Source organism: Grus americana, chromosome 1, assembly GCF_028858705.1.
Source record: "Grus americana isolate bGruAme1 chromosome 1, bGruAme1.mat, whole genome shotgun sequence".
NCBI classification, from domain to species: domain Eukaryota; kingdom Metazoa; phylum Chordata; class Aves; order Gruiformes; family Gruidae; genus Grus; species Grus americana.
The window spans coordinates 23253309-23271420 of NC_072852.1; the positions used below are offsets into that span (position 1 = coordinate 23253309).

Genomic DNA, 18112 nt, shown 5'->3' on the forward strand with positions numbered 1-18112 from the left:
TTTATGATTTGCAGGTTGCTTTTATCTTTCTTATTTTTTGATTACTCAAGAAAATTATATTGGTAATGGGGCTATCTAAGTTCATGGTAAATGACCAAGATGCAAAGTTAAGCTGCTGTTACTCTACTATTTTGACACTTGTACCACAGTCGCATCAGCGAGAACGGAAGATGATATTACTCTGAACTTAATATCCACCTCTCCTGGGAGGTGGGGAGCACTAATTCTCCAAGTTTGTTACTTCTTGGGCAAGTGCTACAGTCAGGAGGCTGCTGTGCAGAGAAAGAGTTGACAGCTGTGTTCCTGGCACTCCATTACCCACGAGCTTCAACAGGTTTACCCGAGTGCATTATACATGGGCTGAACACAGCTACGCATCTGGGTGGAGTTTAAACCTCTTCCTGTGTCTAAAAGGCAGCAGAGCTCAGGGCGTAGCTCTGCTCCAGATGAGAGCACCTCTGGGCGTAGGCAGAGTCCTGTGTTTGGATGTCTAACATGAAGGTTTCAGTTGACTTCTGCTGTACTTCAGAGTTAAGGTGCTACTTGGCACTAGGCTGTTCAAAGTGTTCTCTGATACTTAAGGTGCCTCAAGTTAGTTAACCAAAACCCAAATGGGCTTTATGGAGTTTGAATTTGGCCTCCTGTTGCTTTGGAAATGGAAGATTTATTGGTGAACCGAATGTCCATATTTTAAAAGAAGACTATGTTACTCAAAAGTTGATGGTCAGAGATGTTAAAACCTCTCTCCCAATGTCTGATTTGAGAAACAGTACTAGTAAGACATTTTACTCTAACATGGATGGTAGATTCGATTTTGAATTTTGTCTGAAACCATGAATCCCATCTCTGTTAAGAAGTGATTCTGTTACAAGCCACAGCTTAACAGATTGTTCCCGTGTTAGTACCACCACTCAGCTTTTTTTCTGTAATGACATGCTTATTCCTTTTATTTCCTTAGAAGAGGTTTTCCTTAAATGATAGAAGCTTTTCCTTAAGTGGATGACTTCCTTGCATCCTTTGCTTTGGCAAAAAACAAGTATTACCTTTTCACCAACCCAAGCTACTAAGAGAAGTGCACGAAGGTATCTGGAGACACCAGCTGCCTGGCCATTCGCTACAGTGCACCAACATCCTCTTGCTGCTATTTGTAATACATCATGCAATTCTCTCAGAAAGGAAGTTTTTTCCTCCAGGTGTTGAAAACATTGATCTATCCCTTCCCGTGGTGAATTTACTAGAACAACTGGTGGTTTTTTGGTTTTTTTTTTTTTTTTTAAACTGTAATAGAACAGACCAGGCCCAGACGGGGCAAAAATGCCATCATCTCAGGTGACAGTGGCTGCTCCCACGGGTGTCCGAACACCGATGCCCTCAGGCCAGCCCTGTACATCACGGTCGTGCGCAGAGGTTGGCTGCGAGCCTTTCTCCCCACAGCGACAAGGACGGCGCCGGCTCCCGCCGAGCCCTCCGCGCGGCGGATAACCCCTGCAGCGAGGCGCTCCGCCTCACGCCGCCCCTGCGACTCCCTCAGCGACGGAGCGTCCAGCCGCGCCGTCCCGCCGCGGTCCCGCGCCACATCCTGGGCCGAGCTGCCCGACGGCCGCCGCGCGCCCAGTCCCGGCAGCGCGTCCCTCAACCGCCACTCCGCGTGCCGCCACCCGGCACCTGTGCGGCCCGGGCGGGGGAGCGGCGGGCGAGGCGCCTGCGCACTGCGCGGCCCCTCGCCGCCAGGGCCGCAGTCACTTCCTGCCCCTGTGCCCATCCGGCTCCGGGGTCAGCGGCCGCCGCTCTGGCGGGACAGGGGAGAATAAAGTTTTATTCGGGGAGGGGGAAGCCGGCCGTCCTCTCCCAGGTAGGGGCTCGCCCGCGGCGGCCCGCCCGCCGCTCCCTCCCCCTCCCCGCGGCGGCGCTCGGCGCCCGCTGTCACCTGCCGGCCGCTCGCCCCTCCCCGCCCGGGCTCGCGCGTGGCGGGGCCGCGGGCGCGCCCGGCTCCGGCTCCAGCTCCGGCAGCGCCGCGGGGGGCGCCCGGTCCGGCGGCGGGCGGGCTGCGGCCGCTGGCTGTCGGGGACGCAACTTTCCTCTCCTCCCCGCCCCCTCTCCCGCGGGAGCCGAGGGGCGCCGTCCCGGCGGCGGGGCTGCGGGAGGAGGGCTGGGAGGTGGGGACGGAGCGCGGCGAGGGGCGGCGGGAGAGCGGCGCGGCGGCGGCCGCTCGCTGAGGGGGCGCGGGGCCGGGCGGCTGGGCTCGCCTCGCCTCGGCGGGGAGGACAGCGGCCCGGCTGGCGGCGGCCGGGGGCTCTCCTCCGCCGGCCGAGGCGCAGGTGGCCGAGGCGGGCCGGGCCGCGCTGGGTGGCGGGGCCCGGGCGGGAGGGAGCGGAGCGGAGCGGCCGGGCTCGCAGCAGCGGCCGTTGCAGAGGGCGTTGTGAGACCTGCTGTAAACAATGGAAACTTTCTGCGCGGAGGGTGCCGCTGCCTCCTGGCCTGCTCCGGCGGTGCCGTGGTAGGAAGTGGGTGTGCGAGGTTAGCGCTGTCCTGAGCCGCCTGTTCTTCGGGGATGACAGTTAATTTGCTTATTTTAGCAGAAACGAGCTGCTGGATGTAGAAGGAAAGTAGGTCGTGTGCACGGAAAATGCCTCTAAGGGACAAGTGTTGTCAGACTGACCACCATCACCATGGATGCTGTGAACCAGGTACGGTGGTGTGTGATGCTTTGGCAGTTTTACTTCCTTCCTTCGTTAAAAGCTTGCGGAAACTGCAACTGATGTTGCAAATATGCATCATTAGTGACAGTTTTGGATGTAAAAAGTTTCTGAATTTTATTTGGAAATGTTTTTTTGTTATCCTCAAGCTGTCATGTTAAAATTATTTCAGGAAAATAATTTTTCAGTTCTTGCAGGATGTGCAATAATCCCCACGCCACCACCACATGGGTATTCTATGCAGTGAGCAGAGGAAGGCAAGAAGTTGTGTAAAACAACTGGCCTTTTTGTTTTCAAAAAGTATAATATTCTGATTTTTTTTTGTAAAAGGATGTTTCTGGCAATGTCTTGCATTCACTGTGTTTTTACTTTACATGTCCTCTGGTGAGCTCTGATGAAGTCACAGATCATATTTTCAGACGAGGAAAAAACAAACCACAAAGTCCTAAAATGTGTATTTGTGTTCTACTGCTGTATGACATGGAAGATGCCATCAGAGGAAATTATAATGCATACTTCAACAGTTCAGCCAACTTGCTAGTTTGGTTTTTTTTTTTTTTGATTGTTCTACCTACTGTTATAACTGGTAGCCCAAAAGGAAATTTGGTTCCTTTCTCGTTGCCTTGTTGCAGAGTTTGTTATTTGGATGCTTTCACTTGTGTTTTGAATAGGAAGGCCTCAGTTTGGGGAATTAATAGTTGAAAGTGTGTCGTGGTAACTTTGTTTAATTAAAGGAGCATTATCATAATTTGAGAGTAGGGGTTGTTCGACTAGTAGAAACATTTCTTTGTGTTCAAGATGGAATTTTTTGAGTTGTTATAATGCTTTAAAAAAGCTAAAATACTTTTCTTGCCTTACAAATAACAGTGATGTGTTATGTCTTCTTCATGTATGTCACTCCTCTTGATGTCAGTGGGTGTTGCACATTCATATTAGAGGCAGTATACAAACCAAAATATACTATTTTGAAGAATAGGGAATAGGCTAGTAGAATACAATATGTCATTGTGTTAGAGATCCCCAAACGATTAGCTGATTTGTAATGGTTGTTATGTGTTCGTATATATAATAGTATATTATGGGGCCAGCGTGGTTGGGTGGGGTGTTCATTCTATCGTTCTTTTCTTAGACTGCTTTTCTTTCTGATGTTCTTTTCAGCCTGAATTTATTTATAACCTTATGTCTTTTAGAACAACTTGCCTGTCAAAATGTGTTTAATCTATTTGCACTTAGTATCTCTACGTAGTTTCATACTATACTTCTACTGCTCTTTTTTAAAGATTAATTTTTTAGAAATGTTCAGTGCTTCATTTAGAAATGGAAACCTTACAGTGGGGTTAAAAATCAAATCAAGTGGATAAGGTAGGAGCCAATTTATGAACTACAAAACTAGTTATTTTGTCAATGAGATATTAACAAGAAGACATAAGTAATGATTTTGCAAACACATTCTTCATAAGTGCTCTTATTCATTTAAATTTGGTTTTCCCTCTGGGCAAAGCTTAATTGCCTTATGCATATACAGCAATGGAATGCTATTAATTTTCATATGCATAAATACTGTATATTGGAATAGCTAATAATCATCCTGATCAATAAATGTTTTAGTTTCAATAGATGTTACAAAGATTGTGATGTGGAATGAGACTTCGGAAATAAGGTATTACTTCAGCAGTTTGCTTGAACCACAAGCGTTTCTTGAATGTGGTTTTATTGGTTAAAAATATTATAATAGCTATTTTTGTTACATACAACTTAGTTTTACTTATGCTTTTTTTCTCATCATTGCTACTTTAGATTTGTATTCAGTGCTTAGATGTGTACTGACAACGTTGCAATCGCATAGTACGCTGTGAAGTACAGTATTTGGTAATGCTTTTTTGTACATCTGTTTTGGTTTGAATGATGGCAGTCAAGTAGATTGTCCTGGGGAAGTTCTTTCATTGATGGAAATTTCTAATGAGTCAATTTGGTTTTGTATATTTATATGTTTTTGTGTTTGATACACATAGCTTTGAGTACACATTTTAAAAAAAATAATCAAAATGACAGCAGACTGTCAGAGGTATCATGGCTGGAAAATTCATAATTGGCTGTTTTTTAATTCAGTGTAGATGAAAACTTTTGAGTAAGACAACTTTTACTGTAGTCTTGGCCTTTGTTTTTAGCTAATTTACTGTATGCACAGAAATCATAACTCAATAAAAATCACCTGAGTTTTCTCTAATGGCTTATTATCCTTTTATATATTTCAGTGCATCTGTTGGAACCTGGTGATCCTCCATTATTACAGCAGCCTCTGCAAACATCAAAATCCGGTATTCAACAAATCATTGAGTGTTTTCGATCAGGTATGAGACTATGCCCGAATCTTAAAAAGTTTATTACCTTGTTATAAGAGTTATGTGTATTTAATATATTAAAAAAACCCAGCACTTGATTTTCTACATATTTGCAAAATATTTGTAGGTTTTTGGTATTAGGTACTGGTTCTTTTAATAAGGTTTTTCATATAAAGTTACGAAGATACAGCTCCTGCTGTATAGTCATCTTTCAAAACCGTAAAACCTTGGTTTCTTGTTCTGCTTTATGTCATCCCTGCTGCTGTTATTTATGAGTTTATCCTAAAACTCCTGAGATAACGGTAAAATTTAGTGTTTACCTTGAACTTTTTTAGAATTGCTTTATTATGTGACTTTTAAGTTGTTGATTGTTTTCTGGAGTTGCAACACATAGCAATGAACCTAAAAATAACAACTGAGCGTTTGGGTGAGCATGCCAGCAATGATTGAAACCTTTAATGTTTTCTAGCTGTTTCTATGCTGATATGGCAAACCAAGCATTTTATTTTCACAACCATTGATGCAAGAACACAGCAGTTATTACAAAAATTAATTAATTGAAAATTGAAGGAGATTAATGGAATCTCTACTGGTAATAGCAAGAACTAGTTGCAAATACTCTGGGCTACTTCTAGATTGTCCTCACTGGCAGATGTTAAATTGATAGCTTACCTTGTCTACCTTCAGTCATCTGCACCAGGGAAATTGCACAGAAGGCAAAAGGACTTTGCCATGATTTTACTGGTTAGTTTTAAACAAGCAACATTTCATTATGGAAAGAAACTATTTTGATTCTTGTGGTAAAGAAATAGAGATTAAACCCAGAGTATTGTCCATAATTAAAGTGGTTTTAGCAGAAGCTTCTGTCATCCAAAGCAGTAAGAATAACAGATGAATTTGAATCTAGGGATTTCTTTTTTTTTTTTCTAAAAGTGAAAATGCTTGCTATAAAGGCATAAAATTTGGTATTTCTGCCAGAGAAATATTTGTAATAACCAATGTTCTGTATCCATTTCTTGTGACTGTGATGTTATTCTAGTTTCAACGTTTACAAACATTAGCAGAATTTGACAAAGTGTCACCTGCTCCAATTAGATGTAACTACAAAATAGAGAAGGCTTCGGTAAGCTGGAGGCAGCATATGCGGGCAGAAGACTGGCTGCTCGTTGCCACAATCTGCAGTTGGTGAAGAATAAGGACATGCTTATTTTTTTCTCTGCCTGCTGTGTCCACAAAAACAGTGGATGTTTTAAAATTATTTGCTGTTTCCAGAAGTCACTAAAGGTCTACAGTATAATTCAAAAGGACCAATTATTTTTTTTTATTCCCACCAGTGAAAAGCTTCATAGTTGCATAAGGAAGGTTTGAAGCCAGAGCGACTACCATGTCATCTAGTCTGACCTCTAGTATGTCATAAATCCTTAAGTCTCACTCAGTAGTTCTTAAGCCCAGTAATTTGGATTAGACAAAAAACATTTCAGTCATGAACGGAAAAACACTGAACTGTCAGTATAACCAGAGAGAGAATGAGGGACTTGTGTGTCTCTTTTTTGGGAAATAGTAGAAAATTAGATGATTTTTTTGTTTGTTTGTTTCAGAGAGGGGTTTCCGGCTAGGGCATGCATCAACAGCATGGGCAAATTTTGGTTTATTGTGTGCTATCACCAAATTGGAGGCCTTTTGTTTGAATTATAGTTTGGTAACTTAGTGGAATTTTATTTACATGGAACATCTTCACTTCTGTTCAGCTGGGTTTTTGTTAGTGATTTTCTTTACATGCAGAAACTCAAATGATATTTACTCAGATTTCACCAACCAACTTGCTTTTGGAGGAACTCTGTACAATTTTTAAATTCGGAGTTTTCACTAAATCTAAATATTTGTCCAGTTGTCTGTAAAAATGCAAGTCAGATTAAGGTGATGTTAGTAACACTTGAAGAAAGAGCAGTGAGAGGAAAAGACAAGAGGCTAGGGCTGTGGCTTAGGAAGGTCATAAGAGGGGACAGAAACTGGATGGTAGCCTCAGATGGTCAAGTTTGGGTCCCATTTTTAAGCAGTTGTTGAAGAAGAAGACACTGTGCTTTGCTAAAACTCATTTGTAAAAAATTTTGTAGTACTACCATTACACCAAGAAACAAAAAGTTGTCTTGGTAAGGCCCATTTGTGCTGCAGAACTCATAGTTGTTATGAAGTTATTAATATTTGAAAGAGTTTTGTTTAGGAAATAGTTCTGCAGTGTGACTCTGAGTTTGATCTTTAAAAGGAATTCTTAAGAGAAGTGTCTGTGATGACAGAAAACTTGAACTTCTGTTTCAGCTTGAAGAATGTCTTGATGCTGTTTCATAGTTGTCTGATATTATTTATTCTTACTCCAGTTTCATTATATTTTTACTCATTGGACTAATTTTGATTAATTTTGATTTATTCCATTATAAGAAAAAAATCAAGATAGAGAGATTAGCTGAATTTGGTTAGCTAGTGTTTCTTCCCGATTTGGAGTGGGTGAGCGTTCATCATTTAGTAATCCATTGCTAATTGTAGGCATTATGTTCATAGTTTTTGTGAGATGAGAAATGGAGGAGTGGGTTTGAAGTGTAACTTAACTAATGGATTCAGAGTTTAAACAAAGCAGGAGCTAGAATACATCAACAATGCTAGATCAAACTATTTTTGTGGTGTTTTTTTTTTTTTTAAAAATATACAACGTATAATAGTCTGGAAAACTTGCACATAGAAAAATTTCTGACTTATGTATTTTCCTTTCAGCAGGCTGAAAGTATGTCTACAGTTCTACTTTCTTGCCTAAGCATCATCATCTTGATCTTGGGTCAGACACCTACATGTAGTAACATTTCTTGACCTGTTAGTTATTCCCTTTGTTTTATTTTATGTTCTGTAGTTTTTTGTCCTACTGGGTGCTATTTTAACATGGAATAGCTATATATATCTTGCTTTCTTAGCACTGTTGCGTAAGCTGAAAGAAAAAAATACCCCAGGTTTTTTTAAATGCTCTAGGTGCTTATTCTCTCCTGTTGGGCAATTGTATTGCAGCAAACAGTTACTGTAATATGGACTCCTTCCTGATGTTAGCTGTTAGTTTTTATCGTAAATCATCACGCTTTCCCTGTAAACTGTGATGTGCGTAATCCTTGACTTTTTCTTTTTTTTTTTCAAACTAGGCTTGTTTTCATAGTAAAAATTGGAATATGTATTATAAACTTGCAGTGCAATGAAGTAGCATTAACACAAGACAAAGTGCTGTTACAATTGTCATGTTTTAAAATGTTTCTGCTTTCATGGGATGATGTGAATTAAAAGTTGAACAGAAAACCTTCCTTAAGCGTAACGTTTCTTTTATTACAGGAACTAAACAACTAAAACATATCTTGTTAAAAGATGTGGATACCATTTTTGAGTGTAAATTGTGCCGGAGTCTCTTCAGAGGATTACCGAATTTAATTACTCATAAAAAGTTTTATTGTCCTCCAAGTCTCCAGATGGATGATAGTAAGTCTTACTAATTGAAATATTTAATAAAGCTATCTGAAGTTGAGAAACTTATCTTTCTGTACCATTTATACAAACACACCAGAAACAAAACGCAAAAAAAAAAAAGTGGAATTAATTTTCATTAGTAACATATGTAGATCACTTTTATGGTAGTAAAGAAGCTACAGCACTAACTTAATATGCCTTAACAACCGACACCCATGTCAACATCATAATTTGATAGCTAGTTTATATGTTCAACCTTTTAATGAAGAGTGTCACTGTTAATACTTTTTATTCCTTCTTCCACTTTTTCTTTCCTGTCTTTCCCTCTTTACTGTCAAAGATACCGAAAAGTATGCCAAAGCACTGGGAAATGAATCTCATAAGAAAGTGTGGATCTAACAACGCTTTTCAGTTTTAGATCAGCATAGCTCTGATGTACTTCAGCTGAATCCTGTGACTTAGATCAATATCCAGAATTTTCTGCTGTACTTGGGAAGCACTTAGTGTCATGAACACAGTCCTTCAGTCTTACTCATTATGAAATGCAGACTAAAATTTTACCCTTTCCTTTAAGGACCTGTGCTTCAGTAATGCTATCTCTTTCCCACTGCCTCACCTTCCCTTAACGCTGCTTAAAGATACTCTATGTGATCATGCCTAGCCCACCACCTTTGTTGTAGAAATTAAACTTTATTATTAAAAGCAAGTAACTTAAATGCTGAGGGGAAGAAAAAAGAAGTATATGACTATAAGTGATGACTTTTTGTTGCTCTGAGTAAAGCTGAATCTGCCAGCATTCAGAAATGTTTTGTAAAGCTTTCTAATTATCTTGATTTCTCGACTAGGTCAAAATAGGTGCAATGAGGATTTTTCTTTCCCGATTAATGCCTTCCTGCCTCAATATTTCAAAGATTAGGAACAAACAGAGATTTATCTAGGCAATTAATTCTTTTCCCACATTGCATCAGCTAGTGTTGAGAAGGATGAGGTGAAAAGACTGTCACCTTTCTTAAATGAGTGTGCTTGGCCAGTTGCAGAGAGTCACAGAGCTTCTCTTTGAAAAGGGATGAGTTGTATTTTCAAAACAAAGTGCATCTGACTTAGATGCAAAAGTTTCTAAGCAAAATAAGAATACTCTGAGTAAAGACTTCCTGTCCAGCTCCTCACATTCTGGCCATCATTTAATTGGCTGGTTAGCTTTCATAGCTTAACTGTTCACTAGGAGGGGTGCAAATGAAGAGAATACTACTACATGCTCTGAATAAAACTATATAACTACTTCTGTTTTATATAAAAATTGAGTATGATGATTATTGAATAGCATGGACTTTTTTCCCCACAAATACGATTAAAAGATACTGCACAAGAGGTAGGAATAAAAGTTCAGCATTCTCACAGTGAAAAATTCCAAAGACTATTCCCTGACAACTTTTTTGAGATGGATTCTGTTAGTGTAGTCATTAAATGGTCTGAAAAGGTGCTATAAAATAGGAAGGACTTTTTACCCTTGATAAAAATTATATAGGTAGTCCCATTTGAAACTGACTGCAAAAGGTGTTAAAAATTCAGTATAAAAAGATGGGTTCTGAGCAACAAACCAGCATATTTCTTGTACTGACACTTTTTTCGTGTATTGCTGGCAGTGTGGAAGGAACAACCCTGACTAAGTGTGGGGTTTTAATTAGCTGTTACCAGGAATCACATCTTCAAATCATCGTGGATAATTTTGAACTGTATAATCTCAGTGTCTCACCCTTTTGGTGTAGCACCATGGCTTCTTAGTTATGCCAGTGCATATGCTTAGTATTATTGTGTTGGGAACTAGATGACTGAACTAATTTGGCATTTAAAACCATTATATTACTGAGGCCTGTAAAATCATGAATGATGTGAAGATAAATGTGAGCTATCATTTGTTTTTCTTTTTTTTTTTTTATAATACAAAAACTGTGGGGTATGCAGCAAAATTACCAGACAGTAAAATTATCAGTATTTCTGGTAAAGCAAACAAACAAAAAATACCGCTTAACATTGTGGTAGCGAAGAATATAAATGCTTCAAAAGCGTTTGAATAAATGTTTTTGAAACTAGGTGTATTAAAAGAGTACTTTAAAGGGAAACTTCAGCTTGAGACATTTACTGGCATCAGACAAACAAGGAGAATGCCTGTATGCTTCTTAATTGTTTTTTTAAGTCTGCTCCAACTCATTATCAGGGCAGAACGCAGGATGAACCTTTGGTGAACATCAGTGAAGTTATTCTTTCTTAAAATAACTTATTTGGCTCAGTTTTTATTGTTTTGAGAAATTAGTACAAATTTCTTTCCCCTGAATAATACAGGATTTTTCTGTCCTTAACATTTACTATCTTACTGTATCACTGAGCCTATTAACTGCTTTGGTATTTCTAAAAGGTTTCCCTGCACCAGAAGTTAAGTTCTCTCTTATCTACTTATATCTGCATGCTCAGGTTACACAGACATTTCATTCTTTATAAAGGACTGTTCAGAATTCACAGAGAAGAGCTTATTTCCAGAATTAGGTTCTTTTATTGAGAATGCCCATTTCCAGCAGTAGGAAAATCAATTTCTAATGATACTTCAGGCTTAGTTGCACACATGCAGAACAAGCTCAGTTGTATGCCATTATTTTTGCAATTGATACAGATTTTTAAAGAGCAGTTCAATTCCAGGCAAACTAATTTTTAGTGTAGGCGGCTTTCACATTAGCACACTAGAAGAATGTACTTCTAACATTGCCTTTTAATAAATAAGTCACTTGTACTGATGTGGTAAAAATAATCACTCAAAGTCTTTTAGTATAAGTGGTCAGAAAAATAGTACAAATAGAGGATTTGTGCAAATTTGGTGACTGAATTGACACAGTGGTTGAAAGAGACTTTGAAATTTGAATAATTTGAAATTATGAAATCATTAAAAAATACCTTTGCCTCTTTTCACAGACCTCCCAGATATAAATGATAAACAGAGTCAAGCCATAAATGACCTCCTGGAAGCAATCTATCCAAGGGTAGATAAGCAAGAATACATAATTAAATTGGAACCTATAGAAACTAATCAGAATGCTGTATTTCAATACGTATCAAGGACTGATAGCCCAGATGAGAACACAGAAAGTAGTAGTACCCCTGATCAAGCTCCAGTACAGATACAGGAACCCAGCACTGAGCAACCCAAGACTGTTTCAGCTCCAGCCCCAGTCCCAGCTGGGGAGACTGTAGAATTACCTCCTGCTGATCCCATTACAAACAAGGTGATACCTACTCCTGAAGAGCAGCCTCCAGCAGTAAATCCTGAGTTGGACTCTCTGGATAATTCTGATTTTGGCCACCAGTTAATATGTTGCCTTTGTAGGAAAGAATTTCACTCCAGACGCAGCGTACGTCGGCACATTCGAAAAGTGCACAAAAAAAAGATGGAAGAGCTGAAGAAGTACATAGAAACAAAAAAGAAACCAAATCAGTGCTCCACAAAAGGACGAAATAAGAATGTTCTTGTAACATTAGGCAGAAGTTGTCCTGTATGTTATAAATCATTTGCTACAAAAGCCAACGTAAGGAGGCATTTTGATGAAGTTCATAGAGGATTAAGAAGGGATTCCATTACTCCTGATATAGCTACAAAGCCTGGGCAACCTTTGTTCTTGGATACAGTTTCTGCTAAAAATTCTTTTAAGACCCGAAAACAAAAGTCGTCTTCAAAGGCTGAATACAATTTAACTGCATGCAAATGCCTTCTGTGCAAGAGAAAATATAGTTCACAAATAATGCTGAAAAGGCACATGCAAATTGTTCACAAGATAACTCTTTCTGGAAAGAACTCTAAAAGAGAGAAAGGACCCAACAATACTGCCAACGGCACAGAAATAAAAGTAAAAGTTGAACCAGCAGATTCTGTAGAACCTTCACCCCCATCCATTGCCCTTTCTCCGCAGAACGAATTAAAGGGAACAAATCATTCAAATGAGAAAAAGAGCACACCATCAGCACAGAAAAATAAAGTTAAACAGGATCCTGAAAACCCTAAATCAACCACTAAATCAACCTGTAAATCAACCTCTAAATCAACCTCTAAATCAACCAATGCATCTGCTGCAGGTGGCCAGCAAAAAACCAGGAAGCCAAAACTTTCAGCTGGCTTTGACTTCAAGCAGCTTTACTGTAAACTTTGTAAACGCCAGTTTACTTCTAAACAGAACTTGACAAAACATATTGAATTACACACAGATGGAAATAACATTTATGTTAAATACTACAGGTGTCCACTCTGCTCTTACGAAACACGTCGCAAACGTGATGTGATAAGGCATATAACTGTAGTTCATAAAAAGTCACCACGCTACCTTGGGAAAATAACTGCAAGTTTAGAAATTAGAGCAATAAAAAAGCCAATTGATCTTGTTCTAAATAAGGTGACAAAAAGAGGCCCTCAGAGGGATGAAACAAAACAGATTGTTTCAAAACAGGATGTCACCTCTAATTCTCCCAGTAAAAAGTATGAAGGAGCTGATGTTGGCATTGAAGTAAAAGTAACAAAAAACTTTTCTCTGCACCGATGCAATAGATGTGGGAAAGCCTTTGCCAGAAAAGCTTTTCTAGAACATCATAAGAAAACCCACAAAGCAAATGTATCTCATTCACCCGAAGAAAATAAAACCAAAGGCAGAAGTACAAGATCTAAAGCTGTTGTCTGGTGAGGAAAAAAAAAAAGTGTTTTGTCTTTTTTTTTTTTTTTTAAGAAACAAAACCAAACCACTGCCTTTCATTTGCTGTTGTTGCTTTATTGCTGAAAACATATTTTTCTATAGATTTTATGGTTTAGCAGCTTAAATACTAAGGTAGATGTCAAATTTGTTTCTTAAATTTTGTTTTTAGTGTTTTGGAAAACAGTTAATTTCTAAATTTGTCATTGTAGGAGGTTGGAATAGAACATAGATTAAACTGTACTGAGTCAACTCTTTAAATTGTCTTAAGGCATCTATTGCGATCAAGCTAATATACTCACATTTATAAAATAGTACTTTTTAAAAATTAACAATACTTTTGTTTGGTTTGAATAACTTAACCTGTTAATTAACTTCTCTGTGACCCAGTTGAAGAAATATTAAAGGTACTACAGTAAAAGCTGTTGACAGAAAAAATCTCTATGAACTTATTGAAATGATCATGTCTGTATTTTTTTTTAATTTTAATGTGTATTGCCTATGCTCTGTCAACAAAAGGACATAGAACAGTATTTTCGAACATAATTTGGATGCTTAATTGCTTTGATTTAAAATCAGTACGAGTCAGGTGCCTGCAAACACCTTTAAAATAATCAGATTTAGGATTTGATTCTTTTAATGCTTATTTATATAAGCATGGGTTTGGAGACTCCTGGTCATTTAGTTTTTAAAGTGTTCAAGGCTTTTCAAGAATTTTTGTTTTAAGCCTAAATATGTGTAGAAATCTGGCCAAGAATTTTCTAAACTTCTGCTTATATGGTACTCTGGGAATATTTTTATGCTTGGAGGGGATGTATTTGTATTTTTTCTGTTTTCCATAGCCTTCATGTTAAAGATGGCCTGTTTTTAAAAGGACTTTTTAAAAAAGGAAATTATGTATGTGGTCAGTTTGCATTTCAGAATGACCGACTTGATGCCTGAAGGTTAGGGGATTGTACAAAAAATTATAATGAAGAGAGACAGTAGCAATACCTATAAGAGTTTTTAACATCCTTATTCAGAACTACTTTCTAGCATACTTGGTGAAAAGAAAACCAAGTATATGTGCCTTGTTCTATATTTCAACTCTGAAATACTGTCTCCCAGGAGGTAATTTGATTTGTGTTCAGCTTTTGTAGTGAATTTCCACCCAGCTATGTTAAATTGTAATCTGGTGCTTTTGTGACTTTGTAACAAATCCTGGCTAAAGTGAGAGGGAACTTCAAAAATGAGCTGAGCTGGACCCTGAATTATGCTGAGCTTAAGAGGAGGAGTGACTTCTGCATTTTGATCAAGAATAAAAAATTTAGTCTTATAAATTATTTATGTCATGTAATTTAAAACAGAATTATATGGGTAAACTCAAAGTATTAATTTATTCCTGTTTCTCCTCAGATAAGTTCAAGTGATGTTCGGAAAGTTTGGAGTTCATTTGAATGAAAAAGACTTTAGTTTGTTGTTGGAACCGCTAATATCTTGATAATGGTACTATAAGAAGGAAATATTTTCATAAGCTGTTGTTTTCTTACTAAATTAATAAACACCCTGACTGCTAGTAGGACAGTGCCTCCTCCCAAAACACTGAAGTAGCTGTAATGCACTTGTGCTTCTAAATTAGCAGTTATCTCTATGCAGTTGAGGTTTGACAGAATACAGAATGAACTTTCTGAAATTAAAGAAAGTACAGAGGCAAGTTAATGAACAGCAGCTTTGGAAGAAGATTTTTGTTCCTCATTTAGGAAATCATCTTCAGAGAGCTCATCGTGCATACTGGTCCTCCCTAGTAGTGCTAACTGATGAACAGCTCTAACGTTTTTGTGATATCCTACTTTGGCAAATGTTGTGTTACATACGTTTTAAATTTATTACAAATGAATGTATAAGAGCAAGCAATGTAGTGTATATTGGCTGAATTGTACTAATTTTTAGTATTTGCCATAATATCAGTTTGTTCATATTGACTAATTTCCCGCTTCTGGGACATTCTGAATTTCACTGTACTGAAGTTGCTTCAAAGATCTCCATTTTATTTCCATATGTGGTGCATAGGACAACTTTGTAAACATCTAGGAAGTTTACAAGAATATCCACATTCCTCTTTAATTTTAAAAAAAAAAAATTATACACAAGCACTTTAATGATAGTTGCAGTTTATTTTTTCAGTGTATTTTTTGAAAGATCAACACACTAATGTTAATATGAAGGTAGTGAATATTTGCTGATGTATTATAGACAGACAATCTGTGCACAACCACTTATAATGTTAGCATATGTCATTAAATATTAATAAAAAGGGAGGATAGTATGGGAGAAACTCAATATTTTTTCTCTCAAGATCATGAATGACCACTATAGGTAGCACTTGACTTTGTATAATTTGCAAAATGTTTTAGACCCCTTTTTTTAACCTTTTAATCAATATTGTAGTAAAACAGTTGCATGCCTGCCATTATGAAATTCTTGGCAGGTTTTATGCATAATTTTTTTTGTATTTTTTTTGTTCTATTTTGGTTTGGATTTATTTTTTTTTACTATTTAGAAAATATTTGTTTTAGTGATTTGTGTCAAATTGCTACAATCTGAAAGGTATTGTACATCAAAAGAAATACCATGTTTTTATATAGGTGCACTCCCTTACTTAGGGAGGTACCTCGTGTTCATATATACTTTTTGTATAAAATATATCTAAAAATGTTGATCACAAGATCAGGAGTAAAAATACTTTTATGGATAGAGAAATACTTGGCCCTGTTAGTGCTTTGCACTAAAAATACTGTGAATGGGAACTGGACTGTAGCTGTTGCTCAAAATGTTCTATATTGAATGTACATGCTTTTGTTTGGATAAATGTACTGTATTTGATCGAAAATAAAGCAGACTGGAAATCACTTTTAAGTGTGCATAAACAAAAAGATGTTGTGTTTGTAAACCTGCAATATCTATCGCTCCACAATCAGAAATTACAATGTTTGCATTTTTGTAAAATTTTACTCTTTGATCACTGTTGTTTGTAATATTCTGTTGTAATAAATGTTTTTTTGTTATTAAAATTTTGGCACTTGTGGAGTGAGCACTTCTCCACACTGAAAGTTAACCCTTGCTATATTTTTAGAACAGCACTGTTGATAGTAGCTTTTTGCTTCTTGTAAAGGTACCTCTTCCTTAACTAAACAAAGCTTGTTTTCATTATCCTTTTAAAACAAAAGCAAATATTGATACTGAAAGAGATAGGTTATGCGTTTTTTTTTAAATAAGAAAATATGGTTACCTGGTTTTGCATTGCAAATAATGTTGGTGGCCATCCAATGTTACTTTTTATAGTTGGAATATAAGAAAAGAATTGCCATAATCACTGTTTATTCTTTTGTAAAGAAGGACATCAAGGTATTTATGTAAATTCATTTTAACTAATGTTCCTGAATGTCTGTGGATTAAGATTAGGAAATTAAAATGCAGGCGTAGTGATAGAATAACTGCTCATTTCTCAGCTAATCCTTGTGGTTTCTACTGCCTGTTCTGGGTAAGTGTGCAGTCTGCATCTTGAAATGCGTGAAGGTGAAGTTACTCCTATTTCAAAGGTAAGCTTTCTGCTAAAGGACCTCCAATTCTGCATCCATGTTGATAAACAGCTACAAATTTTTTTATTCTACTCGAAGTTTTGGGTAGTGTATTTCTTCTTGAAGACGTGGCTTAATTAGCAATTGTCACAACTTTTTTTTTTTAAATCTTCCTATGAGGTTAAATCTACTGGGTAGCTCTTTTGAAATACAAGTCTCTTTTTCTTTCTGACTTGTGGAATAGCTTTGTTTTCTCTTTTTCCAATAATGAAAATAAATGATGCTGATTATGATGGACTTGTTCAATTTAGTGATTTTTTTTTTTTTAATCTTTCCCTGCAACCATTTTGAATGGTAGGAAATAAAAATTTGAAGGGAGAAGGATTGCTAATGATTGCTCTTAATTCACACAATATGTATTTTTCTACAAATCCTGAAAATTTGTAATAAAGGTTTGAATATAATCAAGATCCATGTGGGCATTTATCTGTGGGCTTACACATCAATGTGTCTGGGTATGAGTTTTTAATTGAGATGCAGTCTTACGTTGATAAGGCACGTTGGTTTGGCTCATTTCGGTTGGACTAGCCAAAGACATGTAAATTCTTCATTGGGCTTTCAGGTTTAAGGTTGAGTCTTGTTAAAGAGATTTTTATTCAGAGTGGATGTGAGATATCTTACAGAAGACTGATGATCTAAACATTCTGTATGGAAGCCTGTCTTGTATATAAGAATGACTTTTTTGTTGTTGTTGTAAGTGATACATATCTTCTAATACTAAGGCTTTGAGGGGCTAGCTTTAACATCAAATTGGTGTGAAATCGTGCATAAACAACAAATGGAAGTTTCTGATCCTGGAGGCATCCATCTTGCTGAAGTTCCTGGGCTAATGAGGTGCTGACTTCTGTCTCAAAACCACCTTCTCTTTAGTTAATCATACCTCAGCTGAGTGTGTCTGGTCTTCCTGGGCTTATTTTTCTGTGTTTAATTTTGGAGTGATTTATATTTTTATGTTTTACTTGTCTTTTCTGTCTGGAATGTTAGATTCCAGGGCCTGAAATCCTTGTAGTTTTTTGTCCCCTCAATTTTGTAGGAGAATTAAAATTGTAGCTTAGATAGTTGATGGTCATTGTCACCATTTGTTTTTTGATTGGATTCAGCTGGGAAGGACTTGAAGCTACTGTGTGAAGGATTTGTGTGACTGGTCAAGTGTTCAGAGTACTTTGAAAATGAGATCAGTTTTGACTGATGACTGAAAGAACTGAGTAGGTATTTTACATCACTCTCTTTTGCTGAACAGT

At 37.7% G+C, this 18112-nt stretch overlaps 1 protein-coding gene across 5 annotated transcripts; it reads left to right on the top strand.

The window, feature by feature from the left end:
- The first annotated feature begins 1738 nt into the window (after window positions 1–1738).
- ZNF800 (zinc finger protein 800) lies at window positions 1739–16304 on the top strand. 5 transcript variants are annotated; one of them, XM_054812606.1, is made up of 6 exons: window positions 1739–1852; window positions 2577–2687; window positions 4952–5047; window positions 8402–8545; window positions 11495–13244; window positions 14650–16304. In XM_054812606.1, coding segments are annotated over exons 2-6 (2052 nt in total). In that variant the 5' UTR covers window positions 1739–1852; window positions 2577–2626; the 3' UTR covers window positions 14651–16304. The 5 variants fall into 5 exon arrangements, with proteins under 5 accessions (XP_054668581.1, XP_054668577.1, XP_054668579.1 ...); XM_054812602.1 differs by having other exon boundaries at window positions 11495–16304; XM_054812604.1 differs by having other exon boundaries at window positions 1761–1852; window positions 2580–2687; window positions 11495–16304.
- Window positions 16305–18112: the final 1808 nt, after the last annotated feature.

What these genes read in the sequence shown, in the direction of transcription:
- ZNF800 (XM_054812602.1), top strand. Translation starts at nt 2,627, where the DNA reads ATGCCTCTAAGGGACAAGTGTTGTCAGACTGACCACCATCACCATGGA. An exon ending in CCATGGATGCTGTGAACCAG is followed by an intron (nt 2,688 to 4,951) that starts GTACGGTGGTGT and finishes TATATATTTCAG; the next exon opens with TGCATCTGTTGGAACCTGGT. An exon ending in CATTGAGTGTTTTCGATCAG is followed by an intron (nt 5,048 to 8,401) that starts GTATGAGACTAT and finishes CTTTTATTACAG; the next exon opens with GAACTAAACAACTAAAACAT.